This window comes from Musca autumnalis, unplaced genomic scaffold (assembly GCF_047663935.1).
Source record: "Musca autumnalis isolate F117 unplaced genomic scaffold, ASM4766393v1 scaffold_1, whole genome shotgun sequence".
Lineage (NCBI taxonomy): Eukaryota > Metazoa > Arthropoda > Insecta > Diptera > Muscidae > Musca > Musca autumnalis.
In genome coordinates, this window is record NW_027411644.1 from 34,000,160 (window position 1) to 34,022,608 (window position 22,449).

The 22,449-nt window shown below is 39.2% G+C and overlaps 1 protein-coding gene across 3 annotated transcripts in view; it reads left to right on the plus strand.

Moving 5' to 3' along the window:
- The window catches only part of thw (chitin-binding domain protein thawb), a 152,347-nt gene that overhangs the window by 111,306 nt on the left and 18,592 nt on the right, over window positions 1-22,449 (plus strand). For all 3 annotated transcript variants that reach the window (XM_073971845.1, XM_073971854.1, XM_073971862.1), the window contains one exon: window positions 20,288-20,347. In XM_073971845.1, coding sequence (XP_073827946.1) covers window positions 20,288-20,347 — 60 coding nt within the window. The remainder of the gene's footprint in view (window positions 1-20,287; window positions 20,348-22,449) is intronic.

Genomic DNA, 22,449 nt, shown 5'->3' on the forward strand with positions numbered 1-22,449 from the left:
CCTCAACCGAGGTCCTCTATTCTATAGAAGACCTCAACTGAGATCCTCTATTCTATTGAAGACCTCAACTGAGGTCCTCTATACTATAGAAGACCTCAACTGAGGTCCTCTATTCTATAGAAGACCTCAACTGAGGTCCTCTATTCTATAGAAGACCTCAACTGAGGTCCTCTATTCTATAGAAGACCTCAACCGAGGTCCTCTATTCTATAGAAGACCTCAACTGAGATCCTCTATTCTATAGAAGACCTCAACTGAGGTCCTCTATACTATAGAAGACCTCAACTGAGGTCCTTTATTCTATAGAAGACCTCAATTGAGGTCCTCTATTCTATAGAAGACTTCAACTAAGTTCCTCTATTCTATAGAAGAGCTTAACTGAGGTTCTCTATTCTATAGAAGACCTCAACTGAGGTCCTCTATTCTATAGAAGACCTCAACTGAGGTCCTATATTCTAGAGAAGATCCCAATTGAGGTCCTCTATTCTAGAGAAGACCCCAACCGATGTCCTCTATTCTATAGTAGACCTCCACTGAGGTCCTCTCTTCTATATATTTTAGAGATCTTAACTGAGGTCCTCTATTCCATAGAAGAACTCCACTGATGTCATCTATTCTATAGAAGACCTCAACTGAGGTCCTCTATTCTATAGAAAACCTCAACTGAGGTCCTCTATTCTATAAAAGACCTCAACTGAGGTCCTCTATTCTATAAAAGACCTCAACTGAGGTCCTCTATTCTATAGAAGACCTCAACTGAGGTCCTCTATTCTATAGAAGACCTCAACTGAGGTCCTCTATTCTATAGAAGACCTCAACTGAGGTCCTCTACTCTATAGAAGACTTCAACTGAAGTCCTCTATTCTATAGAAGACCTCAACTGAGGTCCTCTATTCTAAAGAAGACTTCAACTGAAGTCCTCTATTCTATAGAAGACCTCAACTGAGGTCCTCGCTTCTATAGAAGACCTCCACCGAGGTCATCTATTCTGTAGAAGACCTCAACTGGGGTCCTCTATTCTGTAGAAGACCTCAATTGAGTTCCCCTATTATATAGATGACCTCAACTGAGGTCATTTCTTCTATAGAAGACTTCCACTGAGGTCATTTATTCTACAGAAGACCTCCACTGAGATCCTCTATTCTATAGAAGACTTCCACTGAGGTCATTTCTTCTATAGAAGACCTCCACTGACGTCATTTTTTCTATAGAAGACCTCCATTGAGGTCATTTGTTCTATAGAATACCTCCACTGAAGTCATTTCTTCTATAGAAGACCTCCACTGAGGTCATTTATTTTATAGAAGACCTCCACTGAGGTCATTTCTTCTATATAAGACTTCCACTGAGGTCATCTACTCTAGAGAAGACCTCCGTTGAGGTCATCTATTCTAGAGAAGACCTCCGTTGAGGCCATCTATTCTATAGAAGACCTCAACTGAGTTCCTCTATTCTATAGAAGCCCTCAACTGAGGTCCTTTATTTTATAGAAGACCTCAACTGAGGTCCTCTATTCTATAGCAGACCTCCACTGAGGTCCTCTATTTTATAGAAGACCTCCACTATGATCATGTATTCTATAGAAGATCTAAACTGTGGTAATCTATTCTATAGAAGACCTCCACTGAGGTCATCTCTTCTATAGAGGACCTCCACTGAGGCCATCTATTCTACAGACGACACCCGCTGTGGTCATCTATTTTATAGAAGATCTCCACTGAGGCACTGAGGTCATATATTCTATAGAAGACCTCCACCGAGGTCATGTATTCTATAGAAGACCTCCACTGTGGTCACCTGTTCTATAGACGACCTCCACTGAGGTCATCTATTCTACGGAAGGCCTCCACTGAGGGCATCTATTCTGTAGAAGACTTCCACTGAGGTCATCTATTCTATAGAAGACCTCCACCGAGGTCATTTCTTCTATAGAATACCTCCACTGAGGCCATCTGTTCTATAGAAGACCTCCACTTAGGTCATCTATTTTATACAAGACCTCCACTGAGGTCATCTATTCTACGGGAGACCTCCACTGAGGTCATCTTTTCTATAGAAGACCTCAACTGAGGTTCTCTATCCCAACTGAGGTCATATTTTCTAGAGAAGACGACAGCTGAGGTCCTCTATTCTACAGAAGCCCTTAACTGAGGTCCTCTAGTCAAATGTCAACGTTTACAGTGCACCAGGTAAGCGTATTTTGTCCATAGCACATCAGGGGAATGTCCTCTGTCTATAGAAGATCTCCTTACATCTGTGTTGCTACATTAAGGTTGTGGATGGTTTTTTGTTTAATGGTAAAGTTATGCCCAAGACAGAATTAAAGTATCGCCTTGACTTCGGCGCTTTGTTATAACAACCACAGAGTTGTCAACTTCTTCAATAGCAACACCAAGTGGTTGTTGTACTTTTAACAACACGAAGCGTTTATCTGTGAAGTTTTCTGCCTATAGAAAACTTAGTACCCTCGTTCTTCGAAGGTCAGTACCAATCCTTCTGTTCTTGGAAGACGTTTAGAGCAGAGTTGTCCATGAAGAAATTGGACAAAAATGAGAAGATATTGAAGTTATATACTAATCATGCAAGCTGCGAAAGAAAAACAATCACATTGTCAACATGTATACCACCGTAACCAAGATTAACCGAGTGATCGTCAGTGTTATGTTTTAGAGGGTATTCTGTCGAATGAACACAGGTTAATTGTCTATTGTAGACCTAGAAAACTTTTTTGCCTACAAAAACCTTAAGGGCTCTATAGAAAATCCGTTTAAAGCCTTTGGAGAGTTTTCTGCTAATAATAGTCCTTGCAACTTAAAGGCTCGTCTGTCAATAGCACACCTTAGATGAGAAGAAGTAACTGCAAGACTAGTTATCTGAATAAGATTCCCAAAAGGCCTTTCTTATTTTAAGAGGTCTGTCTACTGTATTTTTTTTTTTTTTCAAATATAGTTCCAACATTACATTGTTGTTCATTTCACCTTAAGACTTCACATAATTTTCCCGCAACATCTCTAAAAACAATGACCAATAAATCATAAAACGAGACTGGAAACAGATCGACATAACAAAACCTTAACTAAAATGTTGAGGTTATGGGGTCTTTAATGTTAAACTCATAAGGTATCCGGTTCCGGACACAACAAAACAAAAAACAAAAATTCCATGTGGAAACGAAATTGAAAATTATTAAGACAATTGAACTGAAAACAAATTAGAGAAATTATGTAAACTGCTTATGACTTGTTAGCTGTTGTTTTTGTTTTTTTTTATTTGTTGGCCATTTTCCCTCACACACTCCCAAAGCCACAATGAGATATTATTAAAGCAACAAAACAAAAAACATTTGGAAAAAATGTAAAACAAATTGTTTTACAAATCAGCTAACATTTAACAGTCCAGCAGTCACCCAACCGCCTGCCTAGCCACCCAGCTCAATTTCTTGGTATTTGCATAGCAAAAAAAAATGAAGAAGACAAAGCAAAATATGCACTATGTAAAAACAAAACGGAGACAACAATAACAACAACCACAAAAAAATCATAATAATACATAGATGGGCAAAATTAAATTGAGAGTATGAGTGAGAGAGAGAATGAAAATGCACTGAAAGGAATTAAGTGCAAGCATTTTGTGGTTGCTGCCTTAATGATCCGTAAACATGTACATGATATTGTATGCTTTGTGCATTTAAAAAATTAAATAAGAAAATAATAATATTATTTTAAACACGTGTTTATATTGCTTAGAGAAAAATTAAAAAAAATATTTAAACTTTTGTATTTTTTCATCATAATATAATTTTTCCATAACATTATGCGTATTTAATTTATGATAATATGAGCAAAAATGTTTTCTTAAAATGTGTAACACTTTTTGTAAAATAACAAACATTTTATTATGTTTTTATTACATTTTTAACAACTTAACTAATCCCCTGAAAAATAATTGTAGATTTCGTTGTGTGTACACAAGAAAATCACGCGCACACCCCATATGTGTGTTCATTCTTCGGCTTCTCAGCAGCAACTGATTCGAAGAGCGTAAGAATGCGTGAGGGTTGACAATCAACGCTGGCGTGTATGAAAGCCCACCATTGTAATAATATTTGCAAAATGAGTTTTAAAAAAAAAGTAGCATTTGTTTGTTTTGTTGTTTTTATTGTTATTGGAGATGCTACACCTTTGGGAGAAAATAAGGAAGTTAACGTTTATTCTGTTTTTGTTCATATTTCATGGTTTGTCGTCTCATTGAAATCGTGTTGGAGGTATTGGAGTTGGTGTGAAAGAGGAGAGGGGAGAAAACTATTTTCAAGTTTGTTGTAATGGCTTTTTTGTTTTTCACTTAAAAGAAAGACAGGTGGCTGAGTAACAATGAGCTTTGTCGAACAGTTACAGAAGCAGCAGCAACAGCTTGTTGTCAAAACTATTTAACTGTCTTTCCAATGTATTTTTTTCTGTTTAAGTTTTTTTTAATATCTTAAAATCCTATCTCTAGCTAATGGAAATGAAATGAAAAACTAAAACTCTAAAGCATGCCCGCTGTCTGTCTAAGGGTACCCCAGGTTTTTGTGGCTCTACTGACTGACTTCCATTCAACATCTGTTGGTGTTGTTGTTGCTTTGTCAAGCAAGAAAACCGTTAAAGAAAACTATTTTCCAAGGTAGTTTCGCTTTGATAAGTTTGTGTCTTTTTGCACAGTTATTAACAATTGTTTAGCTACGACAATTGCTTTAAATCATTTCTTAGAAGTTCGGATAGGGAAGTACCAATAAAGACAATGGGATGAAGTTAAAAAGCTATGGCTAAAGAACAAATTATGATGTAGATACAAATAATGATGAAAGAAAAACAAAAGACATCTAAAACATTCTGTGGACAGAAAACCTTCTGCATCTTTTTTAGATATAGGCAGATATAGGCAGAAGACCTTCAACAGATCTTCTTTAAACAGAAGACCTTCAACAGCTCTTCAATAGACAGAAGACCTTCAAAAGGCCTTTTATAGGCAGAAGACCCTCAACTATAGGCAGAAGACCTTCAACAGGTCTTCTATAGACAGAAGACCTTCAAGATGTCTTCTATCGACAGAAGACCTTCAACAGGTCTTCTATAAGTAAAAGACCTTCGTCAGGTCTTCTATAAGCAGAAGACCTTCAACAGGTCTTCTATAGGCAGAAAACCTTAGACAAAAGACCTTCAACAGGTCTTCTAAAGACAAAAGTTCTATAGGAAGAAGACCTGCGACAGGTCTTCAACAGGCAGAAGACCTTCAACAGGCCTTCGATAGGCAGAAGACCTCCAACAGTTCTTCTATAGGCAGAAGACCTTCAACAGATCTTCTATAGTCAGAAGACCTTCCACAGGCCTTCTACAGACAGACGACCTTCAACAGGTCTTCTATAGACAGAAGACCTTCAACAGGTCTTCTTTAGACAAAAGACCTTCAACAGGTCTTCTATAGACAGAAGACCTTCAACAAGTTTTCTATAGGCAGAAGACTTTCAACAGGTCTTTTTTAGACAGAAGACCTTCAACAGGCCTTCTATAGCAGAAGACCTTCAACAGGCCTTCTATAGCAGAAGACCCTTAACAGGTCTTCTATAAGTAAAAGACCCTCATCAGGTCCTCTATAAGCAGAAGACCTTCAACAGGTCTTCTATAGGCAGAAGGTCTTCTTTTGACGGAAGACCTAAAACAGGTCTTCTATAGAAAGAAGACCTTTAACAGGTCTTCTCTAGGCAGAAGATCTAAAACAGGTCTTCTTCAAGCAAAAGTCCTAAAACACGCCTTCTATAAGCAGAAGACCTTCAACAGGTGTTCTATATACAAAACACCTTCACCAGGTCTTCTATCGACAGAAGACCTTCAACAGGTCTTCTATACACACAAGACCTTCAAGAGGTCTTCTATAGACAGAAGATCTTCAAGAGGACTTATATGACAGAAGACCTTCATCAGGTCTTCTATAAGCAGAAGACCTTCAGCAGTTCTTCTATAGACAGAAGATCTTCAACAGGTCTTCTATAGGCAGAAGACCTTCAACAGGTCTTCTTTTGACAGAAGACCTAAAACAGGTCTTCTATAGAGAGAAGACCTTCAACAGGTCTTCTCTAGACAGAAGACCTAAAACAGGTCTTCTCTAGGCAGAACACCTAAAACAGGTCTTCTACAAGCAAAAGTCCTAAAACACAGGTGTTCTATAGACAAAAAAACACCTTCACCAGGTCTTCTATCGACAAAAGACCTTCAACAGGTCTTCTATACACACAAGACCTTCAAGAGGTCTTCTATAGGCAGAAGACCTTCAAGAGGTCTTCTATAGAAGAAGACCTTCAAGAGGTCTTATAAGACAGAAGACCTTCATCAGGTCTTCTATAGGCAGAAGACCTTCAAAAGGCCTTCTGTAGGCAGAAGACCCTTAACAGGTCTTCTATTGACAGAAGACTTTCAAGAGGTCTTCTATAGGCAGAAGACCTTCAAAAGGCCTTCTATAGGCAGAAGACCCTTAACAGGTCTTTTGTTGACAGAAGACCTTCAACAGGTCCTTTATAAACAGAAGACCTTCAACAGATCTTCTATAGACAGAAGATCTTCAACAGGTCTTCTAAAAGCAGAAGACCTTCAATAGGCAGAAGACCCTCAACAGGTCTTCTATTGACAGAAGACCTTCAACAGGTCTTCTATAGGCAGAAGACCTTCAACAGATCTTCTATAGGCAGAAGACCTTCAACAGGTCTTCTTTAGACAGAAGACCTTCAACAGGTCAGACATAGGCAGAAGACCTTCAACAGATCTTCTTTAGACAGAAGACCTTCAACAGGTCTTCTATAGGCAGAAGACCTTCAATAGGCAGAAGACCTTCAACAGGTCTTCTATAGGCAGAAGACCTTCAAAAGGCCTTCTATAGGCAGAAGACCCTTAACAGGTCTTCTATTGACAGAAGACCTTCAACAAGTCTTCTTTAGACAGAAGACCTTCAACAGGTCAGACATAGGCAGAAGACCTTCAACAGGTCTTCTTTAGACAGAAGACCTTCAACAGGTCAGACATAGGCAGAAGACCTTCAACAGGTCTTCTTTAGACAGAAGACCTTCAACAGGTTCTTTATAGACAGAAGACCTTCAACAGATCTTCTTTAGACAGAATACCTTCAACAGGTCCTCTATAGGCAGAAGACCTTCAACAGGCAGAAGACCCTCAACAGGTCTTCTATTGACAGAAGACCTTCAACAGGTCTTCTATAGGCAGAAGACCTTCAACAGATCTTCTATAGACAGAAGACCTTCAACAGGTCTTCTTTAGACAGAAGACCTTCAACAGGTCCTTTATAGACAGAAGACCTTCAACAGATCTTCTTTAGACAGAATACCTTCAACAGGTCCTCTATAGGCAGAAGACCTTCAACAGGCAGAAGACCCTCAACAGGTCTTCTATTGACAGAAGACCTTCAACAGGTCTTCTATAGGCAGAAGACCTTCAAAAGGCCTTCTATAGGCAGAAGACCTTCAACAGGTCCTTTATAGACAGAAGACCTTCAACAGATCTTCTATAGACAGAAGACCTTCAACAGGTTTTCTTTAGACAGAAGACCTTCAACAGGTCCTTTATAGACAGAAGACCTTCAACAGACCTTCTTTAGACAGAAGACCTTCAACAGGTCTTCTTTAGACAAAAGACCTTCAACAGGTATTTTATTGACAGAAGACCTTCAGGTCTTCTATAGACAGAAGACCTTCAACAGATCTTCTATAGGCAGAAGACCTTCAACAGGACTTCTTTAGACAGAAGACCTGCAACAGGTCTTCAATAGACAGAAGACCTTCAACAGGTCCTTTATAGACAGAAGACCTTCAACAGATCTTCTTTAGACAGAAGACCTTCAACAGGTCTTCTATAGACAGAAGACCTTCTAGAGGCAGAAGACCCTCAACAGGTCTTCTATTGACAGAAGACCTTCAACAGGTCAGACATAGGCAGAAGACCTTCAACAGATCTTTTATAGGCAGAAGACCTTCAACAGGTCTTCTATAGGCAGAAGACCTTCAAAAGGTCTTCTATAGACGGAAGACCTTCAACAGGTCTTCTATAGGCAGAACACCTTCAACAAGTCTTCTATAGGGTGAAGATCTTCAACAAGTCTTTTATAGGCGGAAGACCTTCAACAGGTCTTCTATGGGCAGAAGACCGTCAACAGGTCTTCTATAAACAGAAAACCTTCGACAGATTTTCTATTGACAGAAGACCTTCAAAAGGTCTTCTACAGGCAGAAGACCTACAACAGTTCTTCTATAGGCAGAAGACCTTCAAAAGGTCTTCTATAGACGGAAGACCTTCAACAGGTTTTCTATAGGCTGAAGATCTTCAACAAGTCCTTTACAGCCGGAAGACGTTCAACAGGTCTTCTATAGGCAGAAGACCGTCAACAGGTCTTCTATAAACAGAAGACCTTCAACAGATTTTCTATTGACAGAATACCTTCAAAAGGTCTTCTATTGACGGAAGACCTTCAACAGCTCTTCTAAAGACAGAAGACCTTCTATAGTTCTTCTATAGAGCGAAGACCTTCTATAGGCCTTCTGTAGACCGAAGACCATCTTCAGTAAACTATATATTGGCCTTCTGTAGACCGAAGACCTTCCATACGTCTTCTGTAGAACGAAGACCTTCTATGGGCCTACTGTAAACTTTCTGTATACAGAAGGCTTCTATAGGCCTACTGTAGATCGAAGACCTTCTTCAATAGACATTGTATACTAGTTCTATAGACAGAAGATTTCTGTTGTAAGAAGACTTTCTAAAGGTTTTTTGTAGAGCGAAAACCTTCTATAGGTCCTTTGCAGATCGAAGACCTTCTATAGTTTTTCTGTAGACCTAAGACCTTCTACAGGTCTTCTGTAGACCTTCTATATACATAAGACCTCCTATAGGCCTACTGTAGATCGAACATCTTCTTCAGTAGACATTTTATAATTATTCTATAGACAGAAGACCTTCTGTAGACCGAATACCTTCTAATGGTCTTCTGTATACCGATTACCTTCTATAGGTCTTCTGCTGATCGAAGACCTCCTATAATTCTTTTGTAGACCTATGATCTAAAGGTATTCTGTAGACCGAAGACCTTCTATGTTTCTTCGATAGACTGAACTCCATCTATAGGTCTTCTGTGCGTAGAAGACCTTCCACAGGTCTACGTACAGAAGACCTTACGAAGGTCTTCTACAGGCAGAAGACCTTGCCAGAAATTATTCTGCTGGTCTTCTATAGTTAGAAAACCTTCTGCAGGAGATCTTCTATAGCCAGTAATCTTTTTAAAAGTCGCCTATAGCCAGAAGACTATCTGCAGGTCTTCTACAGATAGAAAACTTTCTAAAGGTTTTCAATGAACTGAAGACCTTCTGCTGGACTTCTATAGCCAGCTAGTATTTTATAGCGAGAAGACCTTCTACAGGTCTTTAATGGAGAGATCACCTCCTAGGGTCTTCTGTGGAAAATATACCATCTCTTGGTCTTCTATTGACAAACGACTTTCGGCAAGTATTGTCCAGAAAAGCTTTCGCAGGACTTCTATAGGCAGAAGGCCTTCTGTAAGTATTCATCCGATAAAAGAACTGCTGCAGGTTTTTTTATCTACAGAAGATCTTCTTTAACTTCTGCTGGTCTTCTTAGAATAGAAGATCTTCTTCTAGTGTTTTATTGGCAGAAGGTCTTCTTTAGTTAGGGTTTTCTATATACCAAAGTGTTTCTGCATGTCTTCCATGGAGAGAAGATTTTCTACAAGTATTTTATGCACAGAAAACCTTATCTAGGTCTTCTACCGGTCTTCAGTAGGCCTCTTGCAGGCTTTATATTTGTTCAATAGATGTATAATTTTCCTTTAATAAAAATAACGACCCACTGTGCCCAAAAATCTCTTAAAGAAATGTTAAATGATTCAACGGCATATCTTTGTGTGGATAAAAAGAAAACTCAGCAGATGCTACCCAACCGCAACGACAACAACAACAACAGTTTAACCTTTTTTGTCAACATAACACTTAACCTTTACATTTGCAGTCAGGTTTATACGTTTTTTTCCTTCTCTCTTTTTGGCATCTCTGATAAACTGATATTAAGGAAGTGTTTAAGTTAAAAAGGAGAAAAAAAAACGTTGAAATATTTCAAAGGAAAGGCTCATCTTCAGGGTAACAATGGGTAATGGTGCCTCTCGTATAACAACGACATTTGACTACGGTGTCAAACAAACAATTTCAAGTGGCTCATAAATGAAATTTATAGCAAAGTACTTCTCTCGGGATGGAGAAACAAATCATAAAAATATTATTCAAAAAACACAAAAGAGGAGGAAGAAAATGATATGCCAGAAATTCATTCAATTCACATGAGTTTTGAGTTTTTAGTTGAGTCCCCCCATAACAAGTTGAATATTTGAGATTTGTTATGCGATAGAAGAAATTGTTATTTAATGTTGGTCTCTCAAGGGAGTGTAAAAGTTCAGAGGTAGAGGTTAAATTAGGTGTTGTTTTAATTGAATAGTTATGGATTTGATTTTTGTTGTTTTGGTTTTGGCGAAGCAGTATTTTGTTATTATTGGTTTCTATTTCATTGTTTTTGGATTGCAGTCATCTATAGAGAAGATAAACTAGAGAAATGTTACAGCGTAAATGATAAACTAAAAATTATTTTCACTGAAAATTGAATTATGATTTTTATTTTAATTTTTAACAAGAGATTTTCCTTATTTGTATAAACCTCAGATAAACCTTGTCGGAAGACCCTTACACTATCCACATACTTATTTACGTTGAGTTTCATTGATGTTTACTCGCTTCTTCTTCGGTGAGAAGATTCATTGATTAAAATATGTTTCTTCTTTAAAACATTTGTTAATCATTGATGATTAAATGTAATCTTATCTTAGATTAGATGGGTGGGGTCTTCTTTTTAATTATAACCTTCGATCTTTGCAAAATTCCCATATGCCGTATTCTTTCCACTCATATTATATCAATTTAAATGTCATCATTGAAACCATCATCAACCAAAAAAAAATTATCTGCATATTCACATCAGAAATAAAATCATTATTTTGATTGATTTAGGGGTTGACTTCAAATTCAATTCCTTTAATTTTGCCGTTCGAAATTGCATTGAGCCAAAATCTGAAGTTTCTCAATGCAATGTAGATTTCTAAGAATATTATTTTAATGTTAAATTCGATGACTGAATTTATTATCGGTTTTTGGCCACAGAAATAACATTGATTTACGATGAAAACTTGTGCATTCCGATGATTTGCAAATTGATTTTTAATTTTGCCAATAAATCTGTTAAAATTGAATTTTTTGGTCAACCTTTAAAAGCCTTTAAAAATTAAATGTTTTCTTGTTGTTCTATCGCGAGTGTAATTCTTTGTGATGTCTATCACATTAATAGTTTTGTTTCGGATTTTCAATAATCATCATCATCAAAATACCAAGTTACATCCACTTCGGAAATAAAATGTAGCAAACCCCATTAGAAGCGCTCACATAGACGTCATCGATGTTCTTTCCAAAAAACATTGACCAATATTTAAAATTTTCCAAATTGAGCTTATGTATGTATATATCCTCTGACAACAGGCAATACCAAATTATAGCAATCCCGGTTCGAAAATTGGGCAATACCGGTTCATGGAGTCTGGACTAAACCCCGGGATATATTCAGATAGTTTCTTGTGAATAAGTTTTCTATTTTTTGGGAACACAAAATTTCATTTAATAACCAATTCGTTAGAAAAATGTAACTAAAATCTGAAAAAAAAAACAAGTAAAAAAGTATCAGTCGGCTTTGCCGACAGAGATATACCCTCAGCCTGTGCAAATTGAAACACTTTTTTCACAAAAAACTTATGTATTTAGGTGGTTTCAAAATTTTGGTTGTATGAACCGACAAAAATGTTGATTAGGATTAAAGTTCAAAAATTTTGCGGAAAAGGTACTTAAAGGAATGGACCGACATAGACCATGGGGGTGCCATAGGAGGTTTTTACAGCCTTCGGGCTGTTTTCTCAAGAAGTATGGACTTGCCCCTGAAACAACTTTTACCATCGTAATTGAGGCAGCGAATGTAAGTTGCTTCAACAAAAATCAAAGTGATTCAATAGCAGGTCTTAAAGTGAACTTATCCTTTGTGTGGGATGTACGGGATGGAGTGTACATATATAGTCCATATTCGAACCTGATCTATATCTGGTAAATATTATGAGAATGTGTAAAGTATGGACCAAATCGGTCACTCCCATCAAGAGTTATCGTGCGCACAATTTTCCGAATATTTTTGAACTTTTGTGGGGTAGGTACCTGAAGGAGTGGACCGATATGGCTTATCTACGAACTTAAAGTAAGTTTGGAAACAATATTACGAAGGCCAAATTTTGGCCGGAAACGGCATTTCCGTTCGAGATTATCTTGCGCTTCCACCCATAAACATGGTGTCATAGGGTTTGTTTTTCAACTTTCAGGCTATTTTTTCAGGAAGTATAGACTTGCCCCTGAGGAAACTTGTACCTTCGTATAGGGGACAGTGAATACAAGATGTTACAACAAAAACCAAGGCGATTCGAGAGCAGGTCCTAAACTGAACTTTTCCGAAATTTTGTGTGGGAGGTACTCGAAGGAATTTTCCGATTGAGTCCATATTGGAACCTCATCTAAGTCTGGTAGAAATTTCATAATGTGCACAGTTTGGACCAAATCGATTGCTCCCTTCAAGAGTTATCGTACGTACAAATTTTCCGAACATTTTCGAACTTTTGTGGGGGAGGTACCGGAAGGAGTGGACCGATATGGCCCATCTTCGAACTTAAACTAAGTTTGGACAAAATATTACGATACCCAACATTTGGTTGGAATCGGTTGATTTGATCGATAGTTATCGTGCGCACCAGCCAGCCATACAGACGAACGGACATGGCTAAATCGACTCCAAATTGTCTGAAACGAATTTCGTCCAAACATAATTGGGGTCTAAAACCGTTATTTTGATGAGGCACATTTTTTGTTGTATCAAAGTGTATATACCCTCGTTAGCATAAATGCTGAGGGCATAAAAAAAACTTAAATCTGATGATGGGGATATGGGGATCTATATTGTGTGATTTTTGCAAGGATTATTTTTACCTGTTATAATCCATTGTACCCCTAGCGAAGACTGATACCAAATTTCACAACCTTCAAACTTAAATCGGGAGGTATCCTTTTTTGGGGGCTATATGAAGACGTGGACCTATACCGAACATTTTCTAGGGGAAAGTTGTGTACACCCAACGAAGACAAAATACCAAATTTCAGCCATTTCAGTGGAATATTTGGGGCCACAACATTCAAAATATCGAAAATCGGCAGGTACCCTTCTATGGGAGATATATGAAGACCTGGACCTATACCGAACATTTTTAGGGGGAAGTTGTATACCCCTAGTGAAGACTAAATGCCAAATTTCAGCCATTTCAGTGGGATATTTGGGGGCCACAATATTCAAAATACCTAAAATTGGCAGGTACCCATCTATAGGAGCTGTATGAAGACGTGGACCTATACCGAGAAATTTCTGATGGAAATTTGTATACCCTCAAGGAAGATTTAATAGCAAATTTCAGCCATTTCGCTTGGTTATTGAGGCCACAAATTTCAAAATACCTAAAATCGAAAGGTACGCTTCTATAGAGGATGTATGAAAACGCGGACCTATATTAACAATTCTCTTCTGGAATATTCTATACCCCCCTCGAAGACTAAATGCCAAATTCCATGCATTTCCGTTTGATTAATGACGCTGAAACCTTCAAAATACCGAAAATCGGGAAGACCATTCTATGGGGGCTATACGCTTGTACCGTTGAACCTCTCTTCCCAGATCATAAAGATCTATCCTGAATTCCCTAGGTGAGGGAAGCCAGTCCTCTAGATCGTGGCAGGGGTAACACCATGTCGTGAGGAGACACCTTGTTGCAGTCCTCAGTGCGGCATTCTGGCAGGTTTAAATATTCTTCCACTGTGCAGCACTGACATTTTCATACTAAATTGGCGCTGCATAGCTTACCACAGACCAACTTATTGCTTTATAAGAGGTCAACAATGTTTCTTTGTCAGCACCCCAAAGTGTTGCCGGCCAGCGACTTGAGTATTTTGTTCCTATTTCTAATCTTGTCATCTGTCGATCATTACACCAAATAGTGGTCGGAATCAGGAGACCATTCACCAATATATTCAGGGGGACCCTCATTTCAACAGTCCAGGTGGTGAACAGTTTTGCAATGGATTTAGAGGCGGATATTTTCATATTCCTTCGATGGAAGGTGCAGTTCTTCCAGCTATGTACATACATATTTAACCTATCCCATATGTCATCGACGAGAGGACACGACATGAAGATCGTACAATCACCCACATGCATTACGACATCTATGCCGTCTGGATGGTGTGAAATTTCAGAAGGGTAAAGGGCAAACTGTTCCGGAGATGTCACCCAGGCTTCAATCAACGTGCTTTAGACGTCTTATTTCTGAATTCTACAAACGACTGGCATCCACACATACATATATTTCATTATCCAAGGTTTCAAAAGCGGCTGTAGAGAAGTCTTTTCTATGTCCTCGAACAGCTTTGCATGGTTGATGGTATCGAAGGTCTTCGATATGTCACGAGCCACCATAACAGTTTGGTTGCATGGCCTGTTGTGATTCAGACTTCGACTGATCCGTGTGTAATGCTGTTGCGGTCAGATAACTTGAAAACTGCGTTCCATTTAATACTTGCGACTAGAGATCGACCTTTACGATTCACCTCTGCTGACATCCTTACCGGACTTCAGTAGCGGGACCACCCTGCCAACTTTCCAGGCTTCTGGTGCAATATGGCTGGCTAACGATAGATTGAGGACACTTGTTAAATACTCAACCCCGTGTTCACCATGTTGCTTAAGCATTACCATTGCGATTCCGTGTGGTCCCAACACTTAGGATGATTTCAATTTCAATTTATTGTTATAAATGGGAACATAGCCCATAGGGCCAAGAGCGGTTCCAAAAGCGTTTCGGATGACGTCTGAAATATCACCCATCGTATATTGTGGTTGTGCCTCCTCCGCTGGGAGCGCTCTTAAACGGCGTAACACACTTCTCTTCGCCCTATCACTCTCAAGGTGCTCTATAAACTGCCGCTTAAAATAACACGCGTACCTCTTCGGATCACTTACTGTCACTCCCTTAAAAGTAACAGCCGTTCTATCATCTTTTTTCCCGGATTCGAGAGTGATTTAAGCGTCAGCCATAACTTACTTAATCCTGTACCAGTGTTGCATTGCTTCAGGTTGTCTAGCCACTTTTCGTACGAGTATGTTGTCTATCTCTTGGATCTTCTGGCTTCGCATGACGAAGCTTATTACGCTCTTTTGCTAGTCGCCTCTGCTGGGAAATTGGTTTCATTTCGGGTGTTCGAACAGCAGGTTGTAGCGATCGGCTGCAGCAGTGATGATGTCTCGGAAAATTCTTTCAGCTACCCGAGGATCGCAGGGAATTGGACAGTTCTCTGAAGATGTGAATTGTAAAGTCTCTGAACACTCGGCAATCAGCTTCCCAATGGTGCAGAAAAGTAATAGTAAAAATTGTTCCACAAACATCCCAGAAGGGACAAGCGGGACTTCTCTCATATCAGTTAGTGCACCTCGATTCAAATTAACTCAATGATATGGGACCTATTGTCTATCGCCGAGTCCAAACGGCGTGTCTTACTACACCACTTGTAGAAAAGTTTTACATGGCTGAAATAATCAGGAAATGCCACCAACATTACTGAGGGGTATTTTGCCACCGTTGAAAATTTGATGTTGTTTGGACGGGGATTCGGAGCCACGACCTTTAGCGGTGTGCAAACCATTGCACCACGATGGTACCTAGCAACATGTAGAAGCCCTAAATAAGGGATCTTCTAGCCATACAATCCATCCGAAGTGGTCTTCGAGACGTGCAATCCGCTCTGAAGGGGTCTTCTATACCTAGAAGCCCGTATGAAGCTGTCTATTAAATATGGAAACCCCTCTGAGGCCTTCTAACCTAGGACTGCCTTCGAAGAGCCCTCTGAAGACTCTTTAATGCCTCTGAATATGTCTTCTATACTTTTGACGCCCTCCTGAAGAAGCTTCTTTGAAGGGGTTTCAACAACAAAAGGCTTCTACACTTAGAAGTCCCTCTGAAGAAACTCTCCTGAAGCGATATTTAGTACCTAGAAGCTCTCTTCATGGGATCTGTTATGCTTAGAAGACTCTTTAAAAGTGTCGTCTATACCTAGAAGTAACTTTGGAGAGTTCATCTCTACTTTGGAGGCTCTCTGAAGAGGTATTATATATCTAGAAGATCCTCTGAAGAGCTCTTATATACCTAAAAAGCTATGTGAGGGATCTTCTAAACTTAGAAGTGACTTTGGACAGCTCATCTACACCTAGAAACCCATGAGGAGGCCTCTTTTCAACCAAGAAGGCCCTTTGAAAGGGTCTTCTATACCTAGAAGTGGCTTGGAAGAGCTCTTTTATACATTGAAGAGCCTCTTAAGAGGTCTTAAATGCTTAGAAGATCCTCTAAAGCGCTCTTCTGTACCTAGAAGACCCTTTGAAAGGATCTTCTAAACTTAGAAGTGCCTTTGTAAAGCTCTTCTTTACTTTAGAAGCACCCTGAAGAGGTTTAATATATCTAGAAAATCCTCTGAAAGGGTATTTATACCAAAAAGGCACTCTGAAGGATTCTTCTATATCTAGATGTGTATTTGAAAAGTTTTTCTACACCTAGAAGCCCTTTTAAATTGGTCTTCTATACCCACTAGTCTCTTTGAAGGGTCTTCTAGGCGTTTTCTTTAAGCCTAGAAACCTTTGTGGGGAGGTCTTTTTTTGCAAGACGGAACTTGAAAGGGAGGACTTCTAATTGTAGAAGGCCCCACCATTGGTGTGAAAGACCCCTTCAAAGGGCCTGCTAGACATAGAAGATATGCCTATCAGGCGCATTGAAGGGGTCTTTCACACCTATGGTGGGGCCTTCCACAATTAGAAGTCCTTCTGAAGAGATCTTTTAAAATAAGAAATCCCTCCGGAAAGGTATTATATACCAAAGGCCATACAAAAAGTTATTCTAGACAAATGAGCTTCTCTGAAGGGGTTTTATACACCTAGAAGCCCCTCTGAAGGGGTAATGACTATAAGAAGTCGTCCCTCTGCAGGTGTATTCTAGATATATAAGCGGTCTTCTAAATATGAAAGGGGACCTTTATAGCTAGAAGCCACTGTGAAGATGTCTTTTATACCTAGAAGCTCTTCTGGAAGGTTTTTTTATACAGATAAGCTCCTCTAAGAGGGTCTTCTATACGTAGGTGCTCCTTTGAAGGGGGCATCTATACCCCCTCAGAAGAAGTCTACACCTTAATTCCCCTCTGGTGGTGTCTTCTACCCCTAGAAGCCCACCGTTCTCTCAGTTACACTAGGATCTGATGGAATAGCTGCTCTCTGAAGCCGTGATTGGTATAATCTCTGAACCCTTGCCAATCAGCTTTCCCTTGGTTTAGGAAAGTATTGCGTTCAAAAGTTATGAAATCGGAGACGATGATAGGGAGGTGGTCCGAACCAAGGGAAATGATGTGTTGCCAAAAATATGTCATTTATCAGACCTGGTACCACAATGTATATATCTGGCGAGCTGTGGCAATGTCTTCTTATCCTCGTAGGAGCGTTTTCATTCACTGTGAAAAATGTGAAGCTATCAATTTGCTAGGCCAACCCTGTGCCCCTCTGGCCATTACTAAGGGTAGAATGCCAATGTTCGTTGTGAGCATTGAAGTCCCCTAGCACCAGACGGTTATTGTCCTCCAATGGCGAACTAATGTTGGACATATAACGCAAGGCACAGATATTCGTCGGGAGTATGTACACATTTAGCAATCAACTTCGGTAGTGCCACATTTTACTACTATGCCCATACATTACATTTTTGGGTCAATAAAGCCAAGCTTAAGCGAGATAGGTCTGTACTGGACAGATTGGTGTATAAGAAAGGCAAGCTCTCCTCTTCCGCTTCTTGTACGATCTTCGCTGACCTTGTTGCGGAGACCGTTGCCATTGAATTGCAGAAGAGTTGAATTTCCAATAACTGCAGGGGTGTCAGGTATTCCGACAACGACAATGATTCCGACGAAGAAGTTGGAGACAAGCTGGAAGATGCCCTGGCACAGCAATCAGCAACATAAAGATTTGAGCAACCTCTGAAGAGCAGCCTTTCCCCACATCCATTACATCTTACTGAAGTTGACATATGGTGGAGGCGGTTCTGCCAAAATAACACATCTATGGACCGGGTTTCTTATCTATCCCGCCCGGACCAAAAAAGCTCGAACCAGGCATTCCGGTATATATTGCCGAATTATCGAAATTAACTGAGAGATTTAAAACTCACTGAACAATATTTATACCCTCAGCCTTTAGGCTAGAAAGGGTATATCGTCACCTGAAATGCCCAAAGACGTAAACCTCAAAGGGTCACGTTGAGGAATACGTCTTTGGGCATTTCAGGAGACGATATACACTTTGATACGACCAAAAATGTGCCTCATCGAAATAACGGTTTTAGACCCCAAGTATGTTTGGACGAAATTCGTTTCAGACAATTTGGAGCCGATTTAGCCATGCCCGTCCGTCTGTCTGTCTGGCTGGCTGGTGCGCACGATAACTCTCAAACGGATCAACCGATTCGAACCAAAGTTTGGGTATGGTAATATTTTTTCCAAACTTAGTTTAAGTTCGAAGATGGTCATATCATATCGGTCCACTCCGTCGGGTACCTCCCCCACAAAAGTTCAAAATTTTTTCTGTAAAAATGGTGTGAACGATAACTCTCGATGGGAGCAATCGATTTGGTCCAAAATATGCACATCGTATTATTCTTTCCAGATCGGGTTCGAATATTGACTAGAACGGTCCACTCCTTAGGGTACCTCCCACACAAAATTCGTATAAAGTGAAGTTTAAGAGCTCCTCTCGGATCGTTTTGAAATTTTGTTCAGTAGGTTGTACTTGCGGCTCCCTTTACGACGCTACAATTTTTTCTTGCGCAATTCCATACTTCCTGAGATATTGGCCTAAAAGCTCCAAGAAACCCTGACGGCACCAACCAAAATGGCAAACCCGCAAGATAATTCACGCAGGGAGTTTCTGATTGGTGCAGACTTTGCACATCATATTATTTCATCCAGTCATGTATCAGTTTGGAATATGGATTGTATCTGTCCACTCCTTCGGGTATCTCTCACACAAAATTCGGATAATGTAAAGTTTAAGAGCTTCTCTCGGATCGTTTTGAAATTTTGTTCAGTAGATTGTCCTTGCGGCTCCCTTTACGAAGGTAAATTTTTTTCTTGCGCAAGTACATACTTCCTGAGATATTGGCCTAAAAGCTCCAAAAAATCCTGACGGCACCAACCAAAATGGCAAACCCGCAAGAAAATTCTCGCAGGGAGTTTCTGATTGGTGGAGACTTTGCACATCGTATAATTTCATCCAGTCATGTATCAGGTTGGAATATGGATTGTATCTATCCACACCTTCGGGTATCTCTCACAAAAAATTCCAAAAAGTTTAAAAGCTCCTCTCGCATCGTTTTGATTCTTTTTTTCAGTAGGTTGTTCTAGCTACCTCATTTTCAACGGTACAATCTTTTTCTTTTGGTTTTTCCGGAGTAAGTCAATACTTCCGGAGATAATGGCCCACAAGTGCAAGATAACTCTAAAACTTTTTCAAACATTTCTTCCAAACTTAGTTTAACTTTATTTAATATTTACGGCCCTTCTGAAGAAATTTGATATATTTTTTTATAATTGGCATAATTATTGTGTTAGGTTTGGTTTTGTTGTTGTTTTTTTTTTTTTTTTTTGTCAGTGGCTGAGGGTATATACCTTCTCACTTGTTTTTTTGTTTCAAAAATAGTATGGCTGGTATAGAAAATAGCATATCGAAAACCATTTTCCTACTAAAACAAAATACTTAAGACCCGAACTTTAACCATAAACTCCAATTCTTTTCCACAAAGGGATTTGCTTATCCATCAATCCTCCATTTTTTTTTCGTTTATGCCTTATATAATTCTGTTAAAGACTTCTCTAACTTATTAAAAAAAATTACCACAATTTGTAGCATGTCATCTGTTTTACAGCTTCAAAAAAAAAATAAGCAGATAATTAATCAACTACTTCATTTTATTTCTTTCATTTCAGATATATTTCTGGCCAACATGGAGACACGACAACCGACTAAAGGAATATTTCATTTAGGTGGTAAGTTAAACATTTTTCCACTCAAAACCAAAACGAATGAAAGAAAATAAACGAAAAACCTGTCACTAGTGTGTTAATTTTTCGCCAGCATCACACCATTCACCGGCAGTCATTAGTGGCACGCATGTGCAAGCACATGCCAGCCAGGCAGCCAGCGAGCCAGGTTTGCGTTTGTCTAACTCACAAACTGGGAATGGGTGTCAGATGTGTTGGGTCTTACAATTGAAATGTTTGAGGTTTGAAAGAGTCACAAACACGTGCCTGGCTTTCAAACACACTTTGGAGTCATCATCATCATCACGTTTTTTTCTGAAAATCTTCTTCTTTTCAGTTTGCTGCACGAAAGGCTAAAAGTCAAATGTGTGGGGGTTTTGTTGGGTATATTTTTTTAAGGAATATGTGAATTGCAGGAAAGGAAACAGGTTAATACACACATCTTAAATGGGATGGAGGGGGAAAGGGGGGAGGGGGAGGGAGTGCAAAGAAATATTATGTAATCATTGACCTTGACTTCTTCACAGTTTTGTTTCAAGATGCCCACATAAAATATAGTCGGGTATATGAGCGTGATGATGAATGCTTTCCAGTTTTAAATGCAATGCAAATGCCTTAGCAAGGAAATTTGAAACTCCACAAACACACCACAGACAAAAGTACCACCTGCACAATAAACATAAAAAAACCTATAACAACGGCAAAATGTTCGCAATCTGAACTTTATACTCTGCTTCTTCTTCTTCTTTTTTTAGTGCATAACAAACGAAATATGTTATTAAATAAAATATAATTGCAAATAATAATTCGATAAGTTGTGTTTTTATAACATTTACACACGCACGCGTAAAATCGTTACGTTTTTTTAATGTTTTTTTTTTGGATTATTTCAACATTTAAACAAAAGACTTAAGCCACGAACTTGAAGTTCATTTATCAAGAAGACCTCTGTCATCGCACCGAAACCTGATCTTCATCCACACAACATTGACATTTAATAGTTTGCCATGCAGCTCACGGTTAGAACTCGTGAACGAACACATCGCAAGAGCAAAGAGTTCAGAGAACTGGGGATGCGATTTCAAGTTCAAATGCTGAGATTTTCTATGGAAATAAAATGTCTACCAAAGAGGAAGGCCTACAGGTCTTCTAGAAGAAGACCTGTGCCTTTCTATAGCAGAGCTGGTATTCTTTCACATAAAGTCCTGATGGTATTCCATATAAAGACCCAGTGGTCTCCTTGCGATTTTCTATTACACAAGTAAAAAAGTATCAGTGAGCTGTGTTGACAGAGATGCACCCTCAGCCTCTAATCAGAAAAAAAGAAATAAACACAATAATTATGCCGTATATAAAATATATTGATTTTGTATCAAGAGTTTGCTTCAAATAAGAGGAATCTGTAGGTTCCGTAATGTAGCCCCCCATATTATTGACATGTACCAATAATGTTTAGTAGGCATACTTCTGATTCGTTGAGAAATCGAAATATTAGCTACGTTAAACTAAATTTTGAAGAAATTTGTGAATATGTGCCGGCAGGGTTTGTTGGAACCATAATCCCAGGATGTATGGACTTACTCTGAAAAAAGTTTTATCGTTCTAAAGCGGGCCTCCGAGAGGAACTCGAAAACTTCACTTTTTTCGAATTTTGTGTGGGAGGTACCCAAAGGAGTGGGCCGATATTGTCCATATTCCTACGTGACTGGATGAAAACATACGATCTGCAATGTTTGGAGCAATCAGAAATTCCCTGCGAGAGTAATCTTGCGGATTTGACATTTTGGACCGATATGGCCCATCTTCGAACTTAAACTATGTTTGGGCAACATATTACGAAGTGTACAATTAGTTTCGAAGCGGTTGATCCGTTCGAGAGTTATCGTGCGCGCCAGCCAGCTAGACATACAGGCGGACAGACAGACAGATAGGCATGGCTAAACCGACATCAATTGTCTGAAAGGTATTCGGTCCAAACATACTTGAGGTCTAAAAACATTATTTCGATGAAGCAAAATTTTGGTCATATCACAGTGTATATAACCTCTTTAGCCTTAAGGCTGAGGGTATAAAATGAACTGGAAGTAGTCTATAAGAACACCTGGAGG